We start from the raw sequence: 25,919 nt of genomic DNA on the forward strand, positions 1-25,919 counted from the left end.
GTGCCCTAGCTAAGCCTGAACGCAAGTGATACGTTAAGGTGATCGTTTACAACAGGAAGGAGACTTAATTCTAAAGATTTATATCTGCCTATTCCATGGGGAGAAATAGGAGAACTACAGTATGGTTTGGGATTCCTGAAATCTAGTTGTTTCTGTTTCTTTCAAGTTTCAGGAAAATGCATCCAGGGCTTAGGACAGATTTACTGACCTTGTAAGGTATTTGAGCAAGAATTATATCACAAAACCTATAAACAAAAAGTGTTTATACAACCCACTCAACTGCTTATTAATGACTCACGAAAAGATGTTTTCCTATTCAGTCTGCACAAAATATCAAATGCTCTTGAGCATTTACTTCAATCCTTTGTCATCTCAGCCCTCCTTGCAACACTTTTATGCAATAACGTAGCTCCAATTAAATGTGCTCAGCTTTTTTTTCTTTATAGGAAGCACCAAAACAACTGTCAGCATGAGGTGCAGAAACCCACATGCAATTCTATAAAGAGGCTCTCGGTCCTTCTATAAAGCATCTTTATAAAAAAAAAAAATCTTCATAAAACATCTTTATAGAAGGACCTACAGCCCTTTATAAAGGGCCTAGAGCCCGGTGACAGAGACACCTTGCTGAAGGTCCATGAAAAACGCGTGAGACTGTTCTGGGTCCCTTAAGCCTCAAAATTACTACAAGCTGCTTCTGCAAACAGATCCCTCTTTAATGATTTCTTGCCGTTGGAGCTACCTACCTTACGGCAGTGGCTGCAAGGAGACTTTGTGCTAGGGAGGGTTGAACTCAGGCCAGTACAAGCTGTAGAGTGCTTCACACAAAGGGACAGCAAACACAACAATGCCTATGCTTAATGGAAAATGTCACCCCAGATTTCCAAACCACATGACAACCAGGAGGAGTTACTCAAGCACTGAAAAGCCTGTGTATTAAACTACTTAATATAAATGTAACAGCCCCATGTAATGAACAGAGCAATTGTATGTGCCAAGTTAAAGTATGGGGTTATCTTCTTTAGCACTAATTTGTCAGCATCGTTTTAAGATTGGCAAAGCCCAGGTTGATGTAATACCTGTCCAAGGCGTCCAATTCACATGTTTAGTCCAAGCACTCCTGGAGGCACCGGTTCTGTTCTCTACCTTGGCACACAGGCCAATATAACAACACCCTGCCTTTTTTCACTCTCATGCTAGTCACTCATATGCTGTCCCTGGAATATCAACATCGACTGGTTTCATTAGCTCCATGCAATTTCAGGTTCCTATGCACATTATCAGTGAAGTGATATTTTCAAATTTTAAGAGGGACAAACATTCATGTTAAGCTTTTGTTTCATAATCAAGCTCTTCCATAATCTGACCATAAGCACAAGTATGATCCAGTCACATCCTTTTACTGGGAATTAGTTCCACCACTGAGATAATTTCTTATTATTTATATTCATGAAAGCTAGGAAGGTTATGCCAATTGGAATATATCTTCATAATCTACACCAATCACGCACTTCGGCCTGAGCTTTTAGAAAAACAGAAATATCAAAGAGTCACAGAATTATTTCTAGGGGAGCTGGGTATCTTTAAACTATTACACAGAATATGCTTCCACGAGTTTTATTTTTAAATTATAGAAAAATAACTGAACTAGATATAAGGTGCTCTTGTAGGACTTATTTCTACAATATTCTACAGTAAACTGTATTTTGTATGAGAAGAGCATTAAAATATGAATAATAAATATGACTGTTTATTAAAATTTTTCTCTCCATCTTCTAAAGCCAGGCGGGTTGGATTATGACTCAAGTTAGATTTTTATCATACTTTATATTTCATAATGCATTTCATAAGCAATGCATAGATCATGTGTTTTAAGTAAATTCTATCACAGAGTTCACACAATGTGTGTAAGAACATCTCAATCTTGGCTTTACTTTTGAGAAAATAACTTTATCCATAATCAAATCAAAAGCAGAAAAACAAAAGTGATATGGAACATCTACATTTGAATAGCCCATGGTTAAATTATCTACGCATATGAAGCAGCAATTCAGAGTCCAAATAGGATGTTTTCAAGTGAATATACAAAGTAGAACTAATAGTGAAACCATCAGCATGTATACATAAAGGTGATAGATTTTTTTTCTGATTAAATGCGTTTCACAACTGAAGTTTTACATGACATTTTCCATCTGAAGAAAGACAATATGGTAAACTATTGTAGAGCGTGGGGAAAAAAAAAAAGGCTTTTTATACATTCCTTTATTTTAGTTCTAAAATATTGAGGACAAAAGAATTAGGCCACAGTTCCATGATTAGTAACACAAATTATCCTGTCAAATTATCCTTGGTACACAACACAGTTATGTTGCTGTGACAGATGCTAAAGATGAAGAGTGGCGCAGACACCTAATACCTGATCCACCATAAAAACTGCCAATATAGAAGGAATCTTTCAAAATTAAGAAAAATATCGGAACTGACAGCAAATTTATTCCATATCAGAACTCTGCATCTTACCAGCCACAGCCATCTGCAGGATACTGTCAAATGAGATCGCTGTTTTAAAACTGTTGTCAAAGACAAGCTACTAAAAAGGGACACACAAGAGACCATATAACAGAGGTTTCAAATACTGCCAAACTTCAAAGAATGAAGAACATTAAAACAGTATTTTCTTAACAAAAGACAATCTTAGAAAAAGTAAACACCTCTGTATATACATCTCAAGAATGCATATTTGTCACACTTTCAGCCGTGTCAAAATCAGCATGAAACCAAAAAAAGTAGAGTACATTTGGCTGCACTGAAAACATCAAGGACTGACACCTCTGGAAGTACTGATTCTGCAGAATTAAGCAGCAGAGATGTTAAAATTGCTTTTTTCCTCCTAATTTCTTTTCAAATAAACATAGGATAAAAAACAGCATGTGATGAGAAATATCACTCCAATTTAAGAGGTCTTTGTATTAAAATATTCCTTCAAAAGGAAGTAAGTGGATATGATCATTTCCAAATGACAGCAGCCTCTCTATATGTAAAAAATCATTTTAAGGTTGTTCTGGGTCATGCATGCTTGGGAAAAAAAGAGGATTAATTGATGCACATTCATGATTTTTAAATTAGAAATACTAAAGCCTATGTGTTTTACTTCAACAGAAAAGTGATGACCTAGCAAATCCAAAATTTATGTCACATATCTCTCATTGGCTACCAGTGGTCTAATGTACATCATGGGGGTAAAAATATATATTTTTCTTTTCACTAGCATCACTGAAAATCAGGCCTACTATTAGACCACAAGTTAAAAAATTCTAAGTACATAAGTTTATGAATTCCACCACTGTTCCAAAACTCAAAGTGGTGCTCAAATGCCAAGCACCTAGTGGTGCAGAATAAAACTATTAGAATGAGCAGGTCAAATATTTTGAACTCAGTTGATAGGTCAATTAAAAGCAAAACTCTAGAATCCCAGTCACTATCCAAAGAATCTATAGAGAAATAAACTGGTATAGACTTGTAACAAACACAGAAATTTGTGGAATGAGTTCAAAAATCAATTACAAAAATATGGATCCTGATATTTAAACTCCAAAATGTCCAAACCACTGCCAAAACACGAAAGTACTATTACAGGGACAAGCATTATGCTGTGTTTCAAGTAAAACCAGATACCTAAAGTATTTACCCATTACTCTTTCAGAAAAGAAATAATGAAGATTCAGGTATTTCAGAGCACTGGAATACAAGTCTAACTGGAATCTTTCATTTTAAATTCAAGGCTATCATCACACAGCACAACCACCATACAATAAGCAGACAAGTTTCTCTTCTTCCAAAGCCTGAAGAGGATCTATAAAAACCTGAGGAATAATTATAAAAGCACTGTTTCTCTGATGGAGGCATTGTTTTATCTCTGATCACATAAAATTAAATGGGCTCACAAGGTAAAAATACAGAAGCTGACTGTATGGCACCACGCAGGTTAACCGCGTAATAAATTTAAGCTAATAATTGAGCAACTAAGACACCAAGTCCTGGACATAGCTTCACCATGTTATTCACGTGTCCTCGGGTAGGAAAAAACAGAAAGAAACGGTACCAACTATTAAAACATCACAACTTTGTGCAAGAGCTTTAGAAAACACCACCGCTATCACCGCTTACTGCTGATGCTACCAGGGAGACCATCACACCAACACTGAGGCACTTCATAGACTGAACCTCAAGAAATTATCTTGCACACACTGCAGAAACCACTTGCCTGTTCATAAGAGGTGACAAACCAAATCTTGGCTCACTCCTCTCAAAAATACAGAAGCTTCAAAGGTAACTTTGAAGTTTTCTTTTCCGTCAAAGAGAAAAATAGAGAGAACTCTCTACCTGAACAAATCTGCTTTGAATTCAAAACATAGCAGTAAGGTTGTCTACAAGGCACCAATACCTTTTTTTGTAATGCCAGTTATGGTAAACTGGTTACAACTTAAATGGAACACTTGAATACTGTTTTTTGACTATAACTCTTCCCTCTCCTCAAGTAACCTACACAGGGTCACAGATAAGCAATCAAGAGCAGAAAAGCAAATGATGCATCATAACCCAATGCTGCAGAAGGGAGGTTAACTTAAATTATATGTGCATTTTGAAGAAAAAAATACACATTCTCTAGTGCTGGTGGCACTGAGTTTTATTTTATATTAATGCATGACTTGTAAGCCATACACAAGAGGTTGTAACAGCGGCCCATTTTTTTTCAACATGTCTTCCAAATTACTTCCACTATGGAGGAATTAGCTTAAATGTTAGAAAGAAACTGCTATTATTCTATTCATATCAAAAATAACGATTCAAAGCCAGTTTGGTGCTGAAAGGAGGAAAGGAATTAGACTGCTTTCGCAGCAAAAAATAAAGCACGTTCTTAGCTACGGAATTACTTGAAGCACAGCAACTTCAGCAAATCACAAAATAGCCCATCAGTAGCATCTTTCTTGGACTTTGACAAGAGGAAATGAGAGAGGAAGGGATATTACATGCTAAAAGTTGCTGGACAGGATATATTTTCTAAGGTGACGGAGTAACAATTTATTGAGCCTTTTGGGAGAGAGGAGAGAAAAACGTCTGTGGAAGGTGTAAAAACTTCACGAAGTTCCCATTTGCAGCCGTGGTTGGCAGCACGCAGGGCTCCTGGACACGCCGCAGGGCCTCTGCCCTCAGCAGACCCTGCCCCTGCTCTCGGGGTGGTTACGTAAAGCTGCAGGCTCCGTCCTGCCCGCGCTTTAATGAAGCACCTGAGACGCGGCCCCTGCGTGTGACTCAGGGCTGGATTTACGCTGGCATGTGCTGGCGTGCTGCAAGATTCAAAGCACGGCTCCCTGAGCACAGTAAGAGGTTCAAAGCAACTTATTTTTGTCCATGGAGGAGAGCATCACAAAACAGCTTGGAATGCTCCGGGAGCACTTTGTTCCCTTTTTAAGCATCCTCTCACTTTGCTTCCAAACAATAAGGAAACGGTAATACCAGCAAAAGCAACATCAAACACAATTAGCTCTCTGCAGCGTAACACCTCCCCATTGCTCATTTTTACAGCAACCACCACAGTTAAGATGCTGATTTTTCTAGTAATTCACATGAAAGAGAATTGTACTATACATCTCCCCAACCCAAATGGGAAGAGATAATAAAAAAAAATGCATTTAAAGTAAACCGGCACTTTTTCCTCCACCTAGATCCCTGATGATACAAAGGATGAGACATCGACAATATTTATTACATCCATTTAAGAATACTCATAAATAACCAAGACATTCTCTGGGATATTTTCAAAAAATTGCCCCATCATCTATGTATTTGCGTGCTAGCAGGAATCACAATATAAAGATTTGTGTGTAACATTAAATTACTGGGAATTTAAGTATAATAACACATAAAATAATTTAAAATAAATGCCTCTACATTCCAAAGGCAACGTTTATACTTTCCTTATACCTACTGGATTCGAATGCTGAACGGTCAGCAGCATTTAAAACTTAGTCTGATTTTCTCCCCCTATAGCCCCCAGTAAAAAGCATTTTTAAAAGACTAATAAACAAAAACAAGCATCTCATATGTGGGAAATGCTGTATTTGTTTGCATATACACTCTTAATTTGTCCCTCTTGGCATATGGATTCCTTTATTATAGCCAGTATCTTAAGTAAGTTGAAGTCAGCTCCATTGCCTGTCCTTGAAATGACAAGCACTAAAAACTGATCGCCACGTTTGTATACCCAAACCCTCCAAAGAATCCAAATTCTGCTTATTGCAGCCTGATGCAGTCCTATTTGGAAAAACACTATTCCAAATCCACCAAAGCCCTAACAGATAAAACAAAGACAAAATACACATATAACAGAAGAGAACCTCCAACAGCTCATCCAATTCATCTCCCGTGAGATGACTGTAGTTCATTAGTCCTCAACATGAGCAGCTCAGAAAAATTTCTACAAGAGCAATGACACTTTTACAACTACCTGACCCGTAACCGCAAGAGTAACCATCTATCCAGTGTCCCTTTCCTCCCCAAAACGACACGAGCAGCAGACAACATCCACAGCGGTGCAGATTTCCTACTTACACAGCTGATTCTTGCTCCCATTTCTACTTAGTGCTAATGCTGTATTTTTGTCATCTCATCTTTTTTCAAAGTGTCCTCATTTTCATTGTACCTCTCATTTCCTCTTTGCCTCAAGGTTTAAGACAAGCACTTCAGGCTTCTCCTGCTGCTCCTTTCATGCTATCTCTAGCCTGCTGCACATGACAGTAGGCTATGCAAAACGTGGCTAACGAAGGACTAAAAGGGCTACCAATTCAACATCAAGGGAAAAAAACATGAATAAAGTCAGCAAAAAACCAAAAGTCAGACATGTAGTCGCAGCAGGTTGGGAGGGGAGATGAGGAACAGGAACTAACAAACACTGATGGAATACAGTTCCAAACTCAAGGCTGATCCAGAAGCAGCCTTTGACAGATCTTGGCTGGTCCAAGATCATCAAAACAAGAATTCAAAAAAAGAAAGAAAGAAAAAAAGTACCTGGTGGACAGTGATAATGATCAAGACAGAAGATTAAACGCAATTCTTTAATATAACAAATGCATAAATATACAAAGTAAGAAAACACTTAAAAAATGTTTTAATGATATTTGCAAGATTTGGAAAGACTTGCTGCTTCCATGGAATTCAGCACGAGTCTATCAGCTTTAACACTTCTCAAAATCAAATCACAGATCCAGACATTTTTTGATGTTCCACTGTGCTTTGAAAAATCTGCAACTACCACATCATTTGCAGAACATGCATTCCTAGGAAATACCTTGTCTAAGGGGTATGGAAAGCATTTCATTTTCCATGCAGACGCCAGGGATGGCACGGCACGCGCCCTGCGAGAAGCGTTTCAAGACTGGACAGAAAAAGCCCACGGGCCTCTAACTCCGCCGAAGTGAGCAGCCATCTCAAAGCTGGATGAGGACCAGAGAAGCCTGGGGTATTTGTACTTCTCTGCAGTGGCATGGGAAGGAATTTCCCAGTCTCAAAGGGTGGTTAAGTTATTACCCTCTGGCTTATTACTCAATGGCTCAATTTTAGGACCCATAGCAAAGGTGTTACTCTTGGTCAACTGAATTTAAACCATACCTCAAAAACCTTTAACATACAAATCACCAGTTATTTGACATCCGCTTTATCAAGCACTATTCTTTGCTAAAATCAAAGATGGTACCATAAAGTAGTACCAGCAGAGGCAACCAACAGTATTTCTCTCCTTATTTTCTCCCAGCACCATATCTAAGTCAAGTTAAATTTCTGAATGTAGTTCCAAAGGCAAAATTGTCAATATTTGGAAAAAGTCCCCAAACTCTGAGAAACACTATAACCTAAATACTTCACACACTTAAGGGTATCAGTAAACCCAAGAGAATTAATTTAGGGTAAACAGCAATTGACCTTTTCCAACTGATATTCTCCATAATTGAGAATAAATAGTAACCAGTCCTGTTTCCCAGATTACTGCAGATGACTGCAAAAAAACAGTAATTAACCATCTTAAATACTGTATTCCTGATTTTTGCCTTATTCACAGTGATATGAAGTTACAGAAAATAGCAAAACCAACAAAAGCTTAACCTTTACTTTATTCTTGTTTTTTTAATCAAACACATAGAACAAGTGCTTTAAAATATTTATAATGTAGCGCATACTACTTTCTGAACCAGTATAAATGGGTTTTGAATTTTCACAGTTGAAAATTTTTTTTCACTGTTATTTCTTGACTTCGACACCTTAAATCTCACAACTCTGAAACTACAAGAGCCTGAGGGCAAGCTGTGTTCCGGTCCGCATACATCTCCCAAATAAAGTGAAAATTCTCAATTCACTTCCATCAGCCTAAACGGGGCCAAATGCCGACTTCCATAAATCTAAAAACAAATAAATACCATTTGACCCTGTTCTCCTATGGCTCAGAGTCTCCCCCAACCAGGCAGCCGCCCGCTAACCTGGCGAGCCCGTTTATTTCCAGGAGGTAACGCATCGCCCTGGTACCCTGGAAGCCCTTGTGCACTGCACTAGGAACAGTTTCTACGAATACTTTCTACTTTGCACGTTGCTCGTGAGCTTGCAGGTGGTGCACGTGTTAGGAACCGCAATCCTGAACTATGAAGGAAAAAAAACAAAGCGGGGTGGGGGGGGGAGGAGAACAATAATAAATGATACTAATGGCTGCGACTGAAAGGCTCCGGCCATGTTAGGGACCCCCCCGACGCCAGCCTTCCCCCCAGCGCCGGCCGGGCGCGCAGCGCAGCGCGGGGGCTGCGCACAAAGCTCCCGCCGCAGCCCCGCGTAGCCCCCCGGGAGCCCCCGGGGCCCCGCGCAGCCCCCGCTTACCCGGCCCCGGCCCCGGGCCCCGCGGCGGCTCCCGGCGGCTCCCGCGGGCCGCGGCGCTCGGGACACTCCACCGGGCGGCGGCAGCAGGGGGGCTCCCGGCGCCTTCCTCCCTTCTCTTTCCCTTTCCCTCATTTTTACCGATTCTTTCAACACGCCACGCGTGACCCTGCGCCCACACGTTGCACGCTATAACCCACGTGTCGGGGGCGGCATCTCTTTTTTTCCTCCCCGCTTCGCCCCTTTCCGGGCTCCCCTCCCCTATGGAGCAGTTGGGCGCTCCGAGCCAGAGCGCTCGCCGCGGTTCGGGACCCGCGGCAACGAGGGGCCGCTCAGAAGAGCCTCTCCATCACACTAAATAACCAACTAAATAAAAACGTAGCTGTATTCTTATGCTTTTTAAATACATATATGTAGTGCATGTTCGAGTGTTCATATTTTTGCAAGTTCCAGGCATGCTTTTTTCTTGCTGCTAGAGTTTTTCCACTGTCTCACCCAACAGCATCTCGTGCAAAGCCCCATTTGCGTCAAGCCGCAGAGCTCCTCATCTTACAGCTCATTTTAAACAAAAAATTAAACGTTTGTTGGGTAACAGGCAAGGAATGTAAAATCACCACGTTATACACGGTTGTGACCACCTCTGTCTTTAAAGCAATTATAAAACCTGTGCCCTAACCCAGTTCAAAAGAGCGGAATGCGACAGCACGGATGGCTGCCGATGCCAACTGAACTGCAAAGCCACCGCTTCCCACCCCAGCTCTGTCAGCAGCAGGTCTAGTTTTTGGCTTTAAGCTCAGCAACGTTTTTGAGAGTATTTCAGCTGGCTACGCTCTTAATTAATATTCGCTCACTCTGCAAATCCCATTAGCCCTTTCCCAATTACTGGGTAGGAAGTAAAAAATGGGCAAACCCTTAGTAGGAATTGTTCAGTACAGTCACCCTCCAACAGCTCCTGAAGGCAATTATCCCAGAGCATTTTTGGGGTAACCGCGTCCAAGTCTGACGCAGTGACAGCGAAAGTTTTTGCACATTTTATACTAATTATATCAATTATTTGGTAATAATAAAGCTGGTAGCGAGTAATCCTTACGTAAAAGCGCACAGTCCCCAAACTGGCTCAGCAGCTCAGCTTGCTCACACAGGCCCGAGGTAAGAACGTCTCGTTCCCCGTGAGAAAGCTCTCTCCCTGGGCACGAGGCGTCAGAGATCACGAGGACACCGGCAGCACCTCCAAACAGGCAGGCACATTTGTCTAAGGCCTTAGGTTTCAGCACTCAGCAAACAGCCCGTGTATCTCACGAGAGCGGGAAATAAAAGTTGGCTTTAGCCACCAGCTTTAAGGTTTCTATGAAAAACATAAAGGTTTTGTACTTAAACAAAGCTCATTTTTTATCCTGCACATATGTAAGCACTACTTGTCTACCAAGACTTGTAGCCTTTCTTATTTAGCCCTCAGCAAAAATTGGGTCCCATTTCTCCCTACACTCTGTAAATCACCTGGTGCATATGGGAAACCAAATAACATGTTCTACTCGATTAATGGGAATGCAGTGCTCACTCCATGGGACTAGGAAAGCAACAGCTAGTTCAGTTTCTTCTCTGACATTTAGAGCATTGTCAAAACTGCTTTTTTGACAGGTATATGAGCTCACTAAAAGAAATCCCAAGTAGTGAGTCATTGGGGGAAAAATAATAAATCCTCCAGTTCTCTTCACACCTTCTCATCTCTCAAATTTAGAGCTGCTGTTCCACAACCCCTCCCCGTGGTGCACATACAGTCTGCTCGGCCCTTCTGCTACTTTGAAACCCTTCCTTTCCATCCATACGGATCTTCAGTCTTGTTTTTCACCACATGGCACTCATGCAGACACTGAGCTATCCACGCCACAGTTTTACAAGAGTGCCTTGCTATCCTAGAGGCTGATGCACTCGTCTGCTTCTTGAATCCTTTTCACCTTGCAGTGTTCCGGGCAATAACCCTCTACCTGAACGGAAGTATAGGATATCTCACTAATAAAACAGTCTGCTGCTATAAAGTATTTAAAGACATTTCAGTGTCAGTTAACAAGGAAATATTTAGGCAACCGAGCACTATTACAGTAATGCTCAAATTGCCATCTGGAAGACCCAGATTCAAAAAAAAAAAAAATCAGGCTCTGGATCCCAGGCTCAGTTCATGAAGGCCAAATACATTGTAAAGAAGATGCAATTAGTCTCCAGGGAAAGGCTTCTGCAGATTGTCATTGGCTATGCAGAACGCAGCACAGTCATTCGTGTGGATAAAAATAACATATTGAAATGGCAGCTGCTCAGCAAAGGAAGAGGATTCAAGCAGGGATAAAAATATAAATTAGAATGAGAAAGAAAATGATGAAATACCTATGAAAAACGTTAAAGGGTAATTGACTATACTAAGTCAATGATATTTAAGATGCACCTTTAAACCTCTACCAGAAAACACAACTTTTATTTCTTACAGCACAGCAAGGTAATTAATATTCTCCTGAACAAGCTCATGACTAACAGAGCTAACTACCTTAGCCAGCATGTACACACAGCAAATGATTTTTGTTAAATTTAGAACTCCTGGTGATTATTTTCATTACCCAAAACCCACTACTCTGAAAATACCATTTAAAGACACAGGATTTCTTCGAAGTTTCAAGAGACAGTGACTTCAATCTTGAGATCTCTTCCATGTTTAAGGTGCTTGGAATATACACTTGAACAAAGCACCTGTTCTCCTAGAGCCTGCTACAACAATATGGAAGGGGCGGTGTTAGTGCTGTGTGTTAAGCACATCTAAGTCAATATTAAAGCCTCTCAAAGACTTAAGAGATAGCAGTGAGACCTATTAGACCATGTGAATTATTTCCATGCCATTCTGAGATTGCTCTCTATAGTATGTTTTTTTTTTTCCTTTTTTTTTTTCAGTACAGAACCTATTTTTAAAGTTCTAAGCCCAGAAGCTTTTCCTTTGAGACAAACCATCTTCAGCTTAAAAGCATCGTATGCAGTGATAACCTATTTAAACGCAAAATAAAAATATTTTAAAGGATCTGCTTATATAACTGTCCCTGTTTGAAATGGAAGGCCTGATTTTGAACCAACCACCAAAACTTGTCATATTTTAAGACTTCCATAGCGAGGTTTTTAAAGATTCCTTCCAATTGGTTTAAGTGAAGGTGATACAAAGATTTGTAGAGAAACAGGAACTGTTAAGATATAATCTTAAAGCAACTGATATAAATAGGAAATATATAAATATATATATAATATATATATACATATATATATATATATATAAAAAAAGAGGATCGGGGTCACAGGAGCCCTTCATCAGACGTGATTTGAAATGTGTTTTGGACCATGAGGCAGCAATTTTTTCCAGCTGCATCAGTTGGTTTGACTAAAGGTATTTCCTCTTCTTACCAACCCTGCCCTACTTGCAGACCAAGTCATATTTCAGACCGAAGGGAACGCAATGAACACAAAACATTGCCAGTTTGTCCAAGATTGCTCCTCCAAGCAAGAATCACTATTAAAACAAGTCAAATTTCACTAACACCACAAGCCATGTTATGAAAAGAAACTGACTTTAAAAAAAAAACATAAATCCATGTTGCTTTTTAGTGGTCTCATGATTAGTAACAAAACTGAATTCTTAGATAATCAGTACAAATAAAAATTTACTACTTGAACTGAAACAAAGATTACCGTGTAATACCAAAAAAAAAAAAAAAAAAGAGAGAGAGAGAAACGAAACTTCTGAATGTTACACTATAAGTCATTTCTATTCAGGTATAGATAAATAAAATATGCAGACAACACTGAGTAATCAGTAAGCTAAGGTTTTTCAAAGAAAGATTATGTTTGGCAAAACAAAATAAAGAAAAGATAAACCCCAAGTGCAAGTTTGTTGTCTGTTCAACGCCCTTCCTTTCCCCTAGTATACAAAGAACTCCGCAATTCAAGTCGGCAAAAATAAAGAACTGAAAAAAAAAAATGTGATGAAGTATTCAATGTTGTTCTTAAACTAGTTAAACCTCATTCTTCCCCAAGACAGAAAGTACTTTGACGTCAAGCAAAAAGTTGTATCTTACCGATGTGAGAAAGATTCCTGAGGCTGATCATTTTCATAGATGGCACATACTGCATCCATCAAAAACAGCACAGGCAACTTAATTAAAAGATCAGCTTAGATTTCTATTTCTTATTGTTTTGGATAAAGGCAGAAGACACTTAAGTGCTCACCTGCTGCAAGAGCTTCATCTAGAGACAACTGGAAAAGTGATGCCTTCATGAGTTGACCTACATGCACTAGGTGCACAATTTAACTGTTTTCGTCCTAACCAAAACTGAAGTTTCTTATTCTAAGCGACCACATTGCTGCAGGAAATAGTCTCTTTCTAAATTTACCTTTCAGTGAATCATTTTCAGCTCTCATTATGTCAATTAGCGAGTTCTCCAATGAATGCATGTCAAAAGTCCTTGTGCGATCCTGCAGATAAACATAAACAAAGCCAGTTTAGGCAACATACAGTGTTAAATAAAGCTATCTCAAAAGTAAAGAACTTCACTCTTGTTCTACATCGTTACAGCAGAACCAGCAAAAGCACATACCTATACGCTGCTAAAGTCAGGGTGACACAAAAATAATGCAAACTAAAATATTCCTATTTACGAGTTGGATCCCCAATTCCTTTGTATGTCTTGTTAAATTTTATTAAACATTTAAAAATACTTTCAGTTCAGAGACGGAAAGTAAAGATCATGGGATACTGGGAAACACATTGTAAGGAAAAATCATAAGAGAGTACTTCAACCTAACTAGAGAAAATGTGAATTCTGGAAACTTCTATCACTTCCTGCACCTAAACTACTATACTATAAACTGCACTAATCTAGTTCTGCACAGTTATTTCAGATTCTGCATAAATAGCACTATTCCAAATAGTTTGGTTTACTGCGTGAAAAGTTAGTTGTGATTTTTATTTCAAGAAGTTCTAAAATTTGATAATTCACACATTAGTAGAAATGAAGGAAGATGCAACACGTCAGAGGCAATATGACTTATGTGCCCATTATCTCAATCTTTCTGAAGCATACTTACCAAATATTTATCTTTCATATTAGCCAAAGCCACCATTTAAAACCTATATAGCTCAGTCTTTCCCAATTAAGACTTCAAATTCTACATCTTGCAAATCTGGCATGAATGTAAGCCACAAGAAAATATCACAGTTACATTACTTTAATTAGAAAATACAGGACAACCAAAGTAAATATAAATTTTGAAATCTTTATAGTATCATAAAAGGTCACTAAGGTAAGCCAAAAAAAAAAAAAAAAAAAACCACACCTCTGATTCCCAAAATTATTCATCAATCCATCTTCTTCATCTATTTATACATACAGATATTTTTGGAAACAGCTAGATAGAATTTTTAAAAACTGAACCTTGCATCTAATTTTTCTGTTCAAGAAGAATGCTCAGTTACTTGAAGGTTATGAAGGTTATATTTCAGTCACTAAGAGATTCATTTCTGAACCAAGATCAAGCATGAAAAGTATCTGCTCACATCTGAGAGCAAGGTATGTGCAGCTCGAGATGGACGTTTGCTCTGAACTGCTTCTCTCCTACAACTATCATTAGTACAGCAGTGCATACATAGTTTTTGTCCCCAGTTGTATTTGTGAAACTGAAAATTCTGCAAAGCAAACAGACTTAGATTTAAAACTATGAGTATCAAGAAACATTGTCTTTTGCCTGCGTTATTAAAGTGCTAAAAGCAGTACCAAAGTCAGTGTGAAAGAGGCATTCCTTGAATCAGCCAGTGATCAGTCATCTGGGACCTTAAATGTCTAATACTATTTTAAGAGCAGGAATCTGCTAGCCTCTAGGGTCCTGATCCATTTCCAAGTGAGTAGATTACATTCCTACTGATAGAAACAGTTTTTCATCTCAATTTACTGTTATTTTTCTTAGATTATGGACACAGAGCAGGTGAAACATTTCTACCCAGCTGTACTGCATTATAAATATCATTAGAATGATTAGAGTTTAGAACCAATTGCTGTATTAGTCTAGTCCAAAATCAAAAATGCTCTGAAAAGTTGTCCAGTCTCTCCACAGTATTTACTTCCTTGCTCATAGTTTAAGAGAATAGATGAACCCATTACAAACATTTGCATTCTTAAGTTCTGTTTTTTGTTACTGTTGTTTCATGCATTTTCTCCTGGTTTCTTCCTTTCCTGGTAATATTTATTTTATTGGCATGGTTTATATGTTACTGCTGCCTAACTATTTCAAGCTCTAGTTACAATAAAATACATTTGGAAGGTTGAAATTAAATAGCATAAGCAGGTAAAGGTGTAAACATGGTAGTGTATACACCACTAGAATGGATCCATTAGATTCCAGCAGGATCCAGCCCAAGAACAGACAGCGGAAGACAAACTCTGTGTTTTCAGGAATCTCCACAAAGTGGCAAAAATAGTCAAAAACACAGGTAGAAGCATTTCCTAAAAAACAGACATTCCTTAGTTGCTATTCTTTTTCCATTTTGGTTTCTCTATTGCATTGCATATATTTTTATGGAATTAATCTCAACTCAAAACCATGACCAGCTACAAAATTCCTACCTCACAAATTGCAAAACCTTAGGAGTTTTGAGTCTGTGTTAAAATTATGGCACTTAACATTTCACTTTTCTGAAGGAGACTAAAGGAAAAAACAAAGTCAAGTACTTTGACAATAAACACAGGTTTATTGTGCTGTGCTGCATGAGCCCTCTGCTAGTATCTTGTCCCTCAAACGCCTGCGTTAGCTGAAGCAGGGCTACAACGGTGAACAGAGTTTCACTGAAATAGGTAGTTTTCAGCACTGAGAAGAGAGTTCAGCTGTTCAGAGATGGAATTGAACTGGTTATCTGATAGGACACCACAAAGCAAACGGAACTTTCTGTGGAGACGAGTTCCTGGCTTTCCTTTTCTGAGTGAATACGAAGGATGCAAGCAGATCTTAATTCCTTTTTTTGGGTGTATGGCCCACAAGCTCCTAAACCTACTGCGAACATTTCGAAGCACAACCTTGTGCACAGCATAAAAGATTAAGTGACCATAGTCACATCAGTAGCTATTAGCTATGGCTTAGAAAGGACTTACTGTAAAGCATGCCTAAAATCCAGTCCACGCTCATACTCCTTGTGCTTCAATGGCTCCAGACCCTGCTTGGTACTAATCTGAAACACGGAATCTAAGGGCTCCTATTGTCCTGTCTCACGTGACAGTTTAGATGCCACAGCTATCTAGAGCATCCTTAAAATGCTGATATACTAATAGCCATTTCTCCTTTAGGTTTCCAACAGAAAGCTCTCTATGCCTAGAACGTGCTTGTTAGTTCAAGGTGCTGCTCCAGCCTCAATACCCTTGGGAAGATCAGTCTTGTTCCCAAGCTGTTCAAAACAGATTATTCTTCCACATCTCTGCTCATTGTAGCTATTCATTAGAAAACAGCAAACCATATTAAGCTCCTAGTGCTGTACCTTCACCAAAAGCAGCCACTTCTGAGGGAAAGTAGAGCAGAAGCTAGAGTAATTCTCACCAGGAGCTGACAATTATTATAAGCTGCTCACTCACTATTTTTAGAAGCATTAGGTTATTAGCATCAGGTTATTTCATGACAAATCCCATTGAACTCCACATTCCTTTGCTACAGAATATGAATCACAGATTTACTGTTCTTTACCATAACCCTTGTGCTTTACAAGCACGGCTTAAGACAGGTGTACTGATGCTACTGTTGGACTAAATTTGGATATATTCCTGAAATTAATGCAGCAACCCATCCCTTTGGGTAAGCAAAATAAACTCAAGAACTCTGTATATCCTGTGACAAGTTGTCAGAGTTTTAGATGACCTAAATAAAATTAGCCAAAGTGCCTTACTCAACTGGTTCGGAGTTTTGCACAGCCCTTACTTTAGCTGACTACCTATCAGGAGTTTTTCAGTTTTTACAGCATTTAAATAGCTTTTGAGACTGCCTTAAAAGTAGCAACACTAATTTTGCTTCTCTAAAAGCACAAGGCAATGAGCACATTTTTACCAAGCTGACAGACCACATCTGAAGTATGTGTATCTGATACATCCAGCATAACTGAAAATAAAGACTGATGATGATAATGATCAATATCCACTGATCTTTGATTGGTAACTAAAAATTAAGGAAGAGCTGCTCTCCTCAGAAGCATGTTATGAGTTATAAAGCACATGAACTAGGCTGTACTTCAGAAAAAAAGTCATCTTTAGGAGATTTCATAAATAGAAAATTAATAAGAATGTAATAGCACTTTTAATGAATTAATTCATGAAGTTAACAGTGCTCTTCAGGAAGCTGTACTGCTTACTGCATACTTCTTTAATAAAAGACATAGAATCACTGACTAGTTGGAGTTGGCAGGGACCTCTGGAGATCATCTGGTTCAACCCTCCTGCTCAAACACGGCCAGCCCCAGGGCCATGTCCAGTTGAATTTGGAATATTTTCAAGCATGGAGACTCCACAGCCTCTCTGGACAACCTGTTCCAGTCTCAACCACCCTCACAGTGAAGAAGTGTTGTTTTATGTTCAGCTGGAATTTCCTGTGTTTCAATAGGGGTAATGCCGACCCAGGAATAAAGCAGTGTGTGTACACTTCACTAACAAATTACGTTAACTACAGCCTGATACTGTTTACACAAGTTGATCACAAGAACTTTGCTTTACAGGAGTTTGTTTTAGTGTATCTAAAATTTTGCTTTATCAGAGGGCTCAAAGGGCATGCACATTTACCCTTGGGAAAGGGGAACAGAGGCAGAAAACAAGACCATTAAAAAACATGCACAAAAATCAACCTGCAGTCTTAATACACGACTGTGTTCAAAAGTCAGTAACATTTATATTTCTTGAACATCATTTTGAATAGTTGCATTGTTTGCACAAAACATACAGGAGGTAACAGCTATCAAATCTGGCTGAGAGAGCTATGGATACTATCAATAACCTTTTGAGCTAAACACTGGCCAGTTCTATCTACAGAAAAATAAAGTTATTCTGATTATCCTACTAGCTAGAAATCATTTGAAAGTATGCAGAGTGCTCACACTAATGAAATCTCATCATTAAAGCATTCAGAGTAGAATCCATGAGTTCATGTCACAACTTTGTCATGAGATTCATCCAGGCAAACCACTTCATCTCTGTGAGTACAGCACTTTCCCCACCAGCATCTGCATGGATCGTTTTACATTTAGAGGTGCTATAAAACTGAAGCCACTTGCAGACAGCAAATCACTAGGTTCTAATTCCTGTTCCATTTTTGCTTTTGAAAGTCCAAAGGCATTTCAGTCTAAAAGGACAGAAATTTGCTACTAAGCACATACAACAAATCCTCACACACAATAGAAATTAAACAAGAATTTTTCCCACATAGGAAGATCGTGCTTAGCATTCAGAAATTCCGTATCTAAATCCTCTTGTGTATCAGAGAAATGTATGTCCAACGTCACTATTAAAAGTGGAGACCCATTATATGTAATCTGTACCCACCGCATTCCTATCACTTGAACAAATAAGACTTCAGAACCTGAGTGCTTCTGTTCAGTCCTTCCCAAGAAGAGCGTGCCAGTGCCAAAAGCCCAAACTGCACAGAAGTAAAACGTGTCACTTGGAGCTAAGGTTGTGCCTACTCTTACACAATTTCTCTGAAGAATGAAAAATCAGTAATAATGCAATGCGAGCCCGTGCATTAAGCAATTTATTGAAGGTGAGGAAGCCCTATTTATGGGGCCAGTGTAGTTGTTACAATGCTTAAAATCAGGGCATATTTTATATATTTAAATCTTTGCCAAATGAAGATACTAGTGAAAAATCAGAAAACTCATAGCTATGCTTGCCAACCTCTTTATCTCCCATAAATAAAAATCCTGACATCACAGGAAAAGTGCAGGGTAGAAAAAGGTAATACTGAAGACATAATAAAAATTCCACATTTTTCTCTTAATTATTAAGAAAATTGGACTTGATGCTAATTCTGAGTATGCTTCTCTGCCTGCCCACCACCTTGCAAATGCTGAATTACAGCTCCCAGTCCAGGATCCAGTGAATTAAAGGCTCTGAATAAACAGGTTTTTCCTGAAAGGATGTTGCCTTGATCATCTTTTATAGCTTCACCAGGGAACAATAAGAAAACGCTGGAAAAGTGACGCATAATACAGGAACTTTGGGAGGGAGTGCTTGAGGTTTGTCAAACTTGAACTTATTTTTATGCATTAGAAATTATAGACAAAGAATTCTAGTAACATGTTCAATCCTATTTTAGCCACTTTTTTATTTATAAATACATATAATTTTCTAAAAATTATTTTCCATGATATCTTGTGTTCTCAGTCTTTATGCTGGGCTAACTATGCAATGCATTTTCAAAGCAAAATGCTTAATAAGAGTATTCCTTTTAATCTCTGCAAAATACAAACATAACTCAAATAACTTCTAACAAAAGCTCTCTTTAAAAAGAAACCCTGAGGTCAAAAACGCACAGGAGGGCCAAGGCTGAAGTATTAACGTCAGAAGTAAGTTTATAAAACAAGAACAGTGTTAACTTCCATAGTCCTCAACTTGTGCATGTCATACCACATTAGAGTGCTTCTAATTCCACAGACCAATAGCTGTGGGGAACAGCACAAAACACTAATTACTGCACAGCTGATGTAGTTACAGAAAAATGGGTGACTAGACATTTAAAAATCCAACTTCAAATACTCTTTTTTTAAATGATAGCCCAAAATTTCAGAGTAATTGCTGTTACGAGGATGAAGGAAAAAAATTGCCAAACTTTCTGCAAAACAAGTAGCCTCATTTTTTGCAACCAGACAGCTTGATTTCTAAAAGGTTCCTCAACAGAAAATTACTATGCTTTTAAAAGATATTTGTTAAGAAATTTGCAAAAATTCTTTAAGAAGAAAAACTGGCAAATGTACTCAAAAGTTTTTTTTTTTTTTTTAATTACACTTCCTGAGAATTAGTTGTTTTAATGCGCTTAAGTCAAACTATTTCTACCTGCAAATAAATAATCACTTTAGAAATAAAGCACATTCTATAATCACGCATGTGCTCTCTCAGACATTCTGTATCTCCTAGAGGAAGAGAAAGTCCTTTTGGCACAGACCCTCATTGGATTTGGAAGGAGTTATATACCTGGAAATTAACCACTACAGAAAAAAAGGAAAAAACATTTTGAACAAGTGGATATAATGAATTATCCTCATGTACAAAATTCTTTGAAATGGACAGTTATTTTCAAGTCTGAGTCCAGAAATAAACACAAATTATTTTGAAGTACTTTTCTAAAAACTGAAATGCTAATGCTTAACTTGCTAATGGTTTCAAAGACCAATACAAAAAGTATCATCGTGCATTTGAGGATGAGATCTGGAAACCTGGAAATGCCTATAAAAGCAAGATTTATGCATTGCATAACAAGCAGGATGTTCCCCTCTCATGAGGAAGTGCAAGCACACAGCAAAAGCAAAGCCCAAACAGTCTGGAGGACAATGCTACAGTAAAATGCAATTACTGAGCACTTACTCTGACACTGCTGCAAGGAGGAAAGTAGAAGGAATTATTTTTTAAAAAATCAGTAACTTTGTCAGATGTAATAGTCACATTCGCGTCTCTCTTCACTTATTCACGGGCAGGGGAGGTTATGGTATCCACAAGCACTCAAATGTCTTTATTCGGGAACCATTTTTTCATTTGGAGACCATTTCCTTTTCAAATGGACACACAAAGAACAATGGCTTTTCTCTTTTCAAAACATCTCCGAAGGGAGAAGGCTGCCCGCTGGTTAAAGCACAGTATTGAGCCTTAATTTCATTAACAGGTCTGGTAATTGTCTTCTCTGACCTTGCCTCAATTTCCACATCCGCAACGAGAGGTTGCTATAGATATGTGCTTGTGAGGTGTAATGAGACAGAATTCCAAGGGACAAACACTTTGGGGAAAAAAAACAGCACAGGGTTTCCTTGCAACTCTCAGCACCATGCAAGCAACCACCAAAATCGCATGATTATCAAAGCGAATCAACACAGACTTTTCCTTTCATCGATGAGGGCCCATTTCATCACAAGTGATTAAGAGCTGTAGGCAGAAACATCTGAAGTGAGGAGTAGTTTGCATTAGTGGTTTATAGGGACATTGTGCAATGTTGTCCTCTCCAAAGAGGAAATGAGCATTTATGCTCGGTTACCCTACGATTTCCATCAAAACATATACTTCTGTGTTTCACTAAGCATTAAAGGTAACCTTTGCTAACACACGCACAAAAGTGAGCTCCAAATATCTGCAACTGCTGCTTTACATCTTGCCTCCTAAAGAAACTCATTTTCACTCTATTACTGCAACACTAGTTAATCATTTAAGTAACAAAACATAAATATTAAATGAGAGGGAGAGTTGTCTCAAATTACTCCATTATTTGGCTGCAGCAAAGACAGCTTTCAATTATTTCCTAAATAGAAATCCAAGAAGATTCCATTAACAAAATAGCCTTGTCCAATACTTGATTGACTCAAAGATGCTTCATATATATATGTGCATATATATATATATATGCATGCACGCATATACCATAAGCAAAACTGCTCATTTCTGCTTTAAGCCACGCAAGCAGCATAATCAAGAAAAAAATCTAAAGGTCAAATTTTACATCTTTTTTTCTCCAGCAATTCAAAAATGCTGTGTGCTTTTGAAACCTAAATCACTAGGTGACCAAAGGAGATTAAGATTTTGCATGAATAAAAGTTATAAAAAGCAGTTGTCCAAGATGGCTTCAAAATTAATCAGCATCTTTTTCAGTGTGCGGTGCTGAAGTCCTGTTTTTCGGCCCTGCCCTTTTTTTCACAGAAGTGATAGTAACAGACTGGAAGGCCCTTCACTTTAACACTTTCCCTTTCTTGGCATGTAGAAGTGTCAGACTTTGTCTTGACATGTACAGCTTCATCCTAGTGTTTATGTAAACAGATACCAACATGCTACATAACAATTATTTCTGACCACGATCAAAATACAGGTCCTTGTATTTTTACCCTCACAACATAACCCTAAAGCCCAGCTTGATTTTGTCAGTTCCCTGAAATTTCCTTTACACCAAACCAAGCCCATCCCTATCACTGCATGTACATTTGGCCCTAAAGCGAGCAGCAAGGGCACACTTGATCTCATTCTGTCAGTGTGTACATCAGCTGTGTGTCAGGGTACAGAGCAAATCGTGAGCCAAGGCTTGCTGCAGTGAAAAAGTGCAGTCTTTGCTGCAGTGAAAGAAGTCTTGCTGCAGAGAAAAGAGACCAGCTCCCGCTGTGTCCCTTTTTCTAATGGTTTTGGGGCATAAATCCAGTGTGCTAGACACATGTTGCTTATATTCATTCCAAATCCTAGCATTAAAATCAGTTATTAAAGGGCATTCTAAAGCTACACAGGCTCTACCTGATATTTAACCAGCCAGTAGCTCTGCAGTAGAAAGAAAGGTCTTTAATGGAAAGTTATCACCAGCAGCTGCTGTGTGGTCAGAAAGCTGCCTAGGCCGGTAAGGCACAGAGAACCTGAGCAGTCTGCAAGGAGAACTGAACTCTTCCTCCGTCTGAATCCACAAGGTCACTCCTAAGCATATTTCTTTTTCTTTAGGGTGGTTTAGGGCATGAGACATATTGCATGGTTCTTATCTACTGATCTCTCAAATTATTTAGAAGTAGGTCATCCTGCTTCTTACACCATGGTTAGAAATCTTGCAACCGTTTTGAAATTTTTACTTTTCCTCTCATTTGAAAGTCCTGAAAAACAACCCGATGGATGTTAAAGTTTTCTTACATTTTTAAATTCACCCAAGGAGACCACAAAAAGCACACGCACAGAAAATCTAGGTTTCAGTAGCAGTTAGATGAAGAGTATTTCAACATTTACTGCAAATTAGGTTCCACATTATACAGTTCTTTTCAAAATCATACACAGTCAGCCTAGAAGGAGAGGCTGAAATGTCAGACAACCTGCCTCCTGCCAGGACAAGGCCATATTGAAATACAGGAGACCACCAACTGACATTTGTACAGATCTATTTTTGGTAATGATTTAATGATCTGTAACCAAAATTTGCTACCGTTGCTGAGGAAAGCAAAATATGTTAATTATCAATACAGAAAAAACCTAAGTTTTAAAAAAAAGTCTCCAAAAATCATGATACACTGCAAGTCCATATGATACCGTAAAACAAAATACAGTAACAATAGGGTTTTTCCCCCCCCTCTCAGATTTGCTGCTTCTTCAAATGCTCTAAAAAGCCTCAGGTCTTTTGCACTTCATCAGGAAACTTTTTTTTCCTACTTGTCCTTGGAAATCTACTTCCTATTTGTAACTATATATATTCATCAATTATTTTTTAATGTGCGTAAGTCCTAGGATCAAGGAAACAGACTAATTATGGATGTCTGGTAGGCTATAGATATGACCAGCACTGTTAAAAAAAGCATGATTCACAGCCCTGATCGTGGAGACTGTAATTCACACTGTGACATTTCAAGCGAGGCTTTTTTTTTTTTTTTTAAAGTTACAAACATACAGGTCATACAACCAGACTGCATTATTCCAACCTCCCCCCCACCATCCCACCCTTTCTAGAGCATTTTAATGCACTTATCTGTTATTTTCCTTGCAGATATAATGGAATACACTCACCTGAAAAGGAAAAATGTTTTCGGCTCTATTCAAACTGTCTTCCATCCAAGATTTTGGAGCAAAGGCAGAGCTGGGTCGAGCATATTTCTGCAACTGGATATGATTACTTGCAAAATTCTTCTTTAAGGGTGAGATGGAGTTCAGGGGTGTTATCCCTCCATTCAGTCCCCTGCGGTGGTCTCGACCTTGGGACCCTCCCCACCCACCGTATCCGCCACCACCTGGGCTCCATGAAGATGGTGTAGGCGATGGGCTTTGGTAGCTGCTCCATGGAGAAGGTGGCTTGTTAAGATTATTAGCCAGATGAGGCAATTGATTAAAAGCAGCATTTCTATGTGTAAATGGTGGCGGGTGAGGACTTGCAGGAGACCTTCTCTGTTGCTGATGCTGATTGTGGTGATGCTGAAAATGGGGGTGATGAGGGTGGTGTTGAGAGAGGGGTCCAATCTGGGGGGAAAAGCTACCACCAAAGCCAGGGCTGACGTGATGTGGAAAATTCTGAAATAGCAGAGCACCATTATTAGCCGAGGCAGCAGGGACCCCTCCCTGGTGAAAAAAGCTTGCATCTTCATTGATTATTGTAGAAGAAGAAGGAGCAATAGCCGCAGACCAGTTGCTGAAACCAGTCAGGGAAGATGCGGTGGACGTCAAGGGCTGCGTCGAAGTACCTAGCCCTGAAGCCTCTTGATAATCAAACGCTGTTAACACCGGCGACTCTATTCTTATTTTCTCCTTCCCACTGCCGTTCTCCGAAGAGTTATCGCCCTGATTTTCTTCGCTTTTAGCTTTCTCGGGTTCTGACAGCATGCCTGCTTCCTGACTTTGACTAGGGGAAAGCTGCTGTTTTTCTAGGGACTCTTGCTTTTCCTGTTGCTGAGCTTTAGATTTTTCTGACCCCAGAATCTCATCCTGAATATTATGGGCAGCTGGAGCAGGAAAGAGCCAAGCTGACCCAGCACTACTGCCATTGGCAGCTGTGTTATTATTTATAAAAGCAGCAGGGCTGGGGGTTGCATTTTGATGATGGTGCGGAGGCTGCAGATGTGGATGAAATCTGACTGGAAAAGCTGACTTGTTTCCAGTGTTGTTTTGCACTAACACTCCAAACCCGTAATCCCCCATTTATTATATTTAGGGTTTGAATCCTCCTTGTAAGAACAAGTTGATGTTTAGTGTTTACCTCTTCCTCTTCTGAGGAGAGATTAGTAAGTATCCCGGTTTTAGCTAGATATTCCAGTTTCTCCCTCCACACTATTTTAGATTCAGATATAGATTTTTTTTTTTCTGTAAAAGATAATCTCTTTGACTATTTAAGTGTGTCAATTTATCTGTTTCCTTCCTTTGGCCAGGAGGAAGGGAAAAATAAATCTTTGGTTCACAAAATAAGAGGTTTCCTTTTTCAAAAGGAAATGCACGGCAATGAGAGGAAAAAAAAAAAAAAAGCTTCCGTGGATAAGGATAAAGGGATTTTAACTACGCTGTTTCTTTCCTCCTCAGCAGCCTTGACTCACCCATAAAATGAGTTAAGAGGAAAAAAAAAATATATATATATACACGATGATGTCTGGTCCCCCCTACTCCTTGGCAGCAAAAAAATAGATTTAAATCTGGAATAATTTAATACATCTCTATAATCTAATATATATTTGCGTCCTGTTCAAAAAAGAGTCTCTGCTGTGTGTGAGGGGAAAAATTACCTCAGGATCTCGGTATCCAGTGGGGGTGAAAAGCAGGGTGTGGGGGCAAGTGAGGTGCAGAGGCGGCTTTTCCGCGTGCTGCCGGGTTTGCCTGTTCTAGGTGGTGACAACCTACAAGCTGCACCCTCCGCTGCGTGTGCGGTGCGGCCGGGGCGCGGAGTCGGGCGCCGGTCTCGCCTCGGGGAAGCGGCGCCCGGGCCGGGGACGGGAGGGTTCTGGCCGCTGCGCTGGGTCTCCGCGCTCGCTCCTTATTTACGATCCCGTGCCGGCGCGTCCTTCACACGAGTCCTGGCTGTCCGGAGAGGGAGGTTTTCATCTCAGAAAGCAGCAATTCAGTGTCCGGGAAGGGCGGGGGGGTGGAACAAAAAGAAGCAAAAAAGGAAGGGAAGGGAGGGAGGCGGCGAGCGCTGCCGCGGCAAGGGCAAGGCGCTCTCCTGGCGCTGGCCGCCGCGGGCAGGGCGGCTCTGCAGCCGGGCTCGCCGCCGAGGCGGGCGGCCGCGGTGACAGGCGGGGTGCGGGGCTCGGTGTCGCTCCTCCTCGGCGGGGCCG

The 25,919-nt window shown here is 39.6% G+C and overlaps 1 protein-coding gene across 2 annotated transcripts in view; it reads right to left on the reverse strand.

Moving 5' to 3' along the window:
* Window positions 1-25,444, reverse strand: part of CPEB4 (cytoplasmic polyadenylation element binding protein 4) — a 42,291-nt gene extending 16,847 nt beyond the window's left edge. The window contains exons 1-2 of one of the 2 annotated variants that reach the window (XM_088521394.1): window positions 23,674-25,444; window positions 13,330-13,411 (exon numbers count right to left, since the gene is read on the reverse strand). In XM_088521394.1, coding sequence (XP_088377520.1) covers window positions 13,330-13,411; window positions 23,674-24,795 — 1,204 coding nt within the window. In that variant the 5' untranslated portion in view covers window positions 24,796-25,444. The remainder of the gene's footprint in view (window positions 1-13,329; window positions 13,412-23,673) is intronic. The other variant, XM_088521399.1, reaches the window with a different exon arrangement.
* Window positions 25,445-25,919: the final 475 nt, after the last annotated feature.

The sequence above is a fragment of the Tinamus guttatus genome, unplaced genomic scaffold (assembly GCF_059628265.1).
Source record: "Tinamus guttatus ecotype Peru unplaced genomic scaffold, ASM5962826v1 Tinamus_guttatus_pri_ptg000007l, whole genome shotgun sequence".
Classification (NCBI taxonomy): domain Eukaryota; kingdom Metazoa; phylum Chordata; class Aves; order Tinamiformes; family Tinamidae; genus Tinamus; species Tinamus guttatus.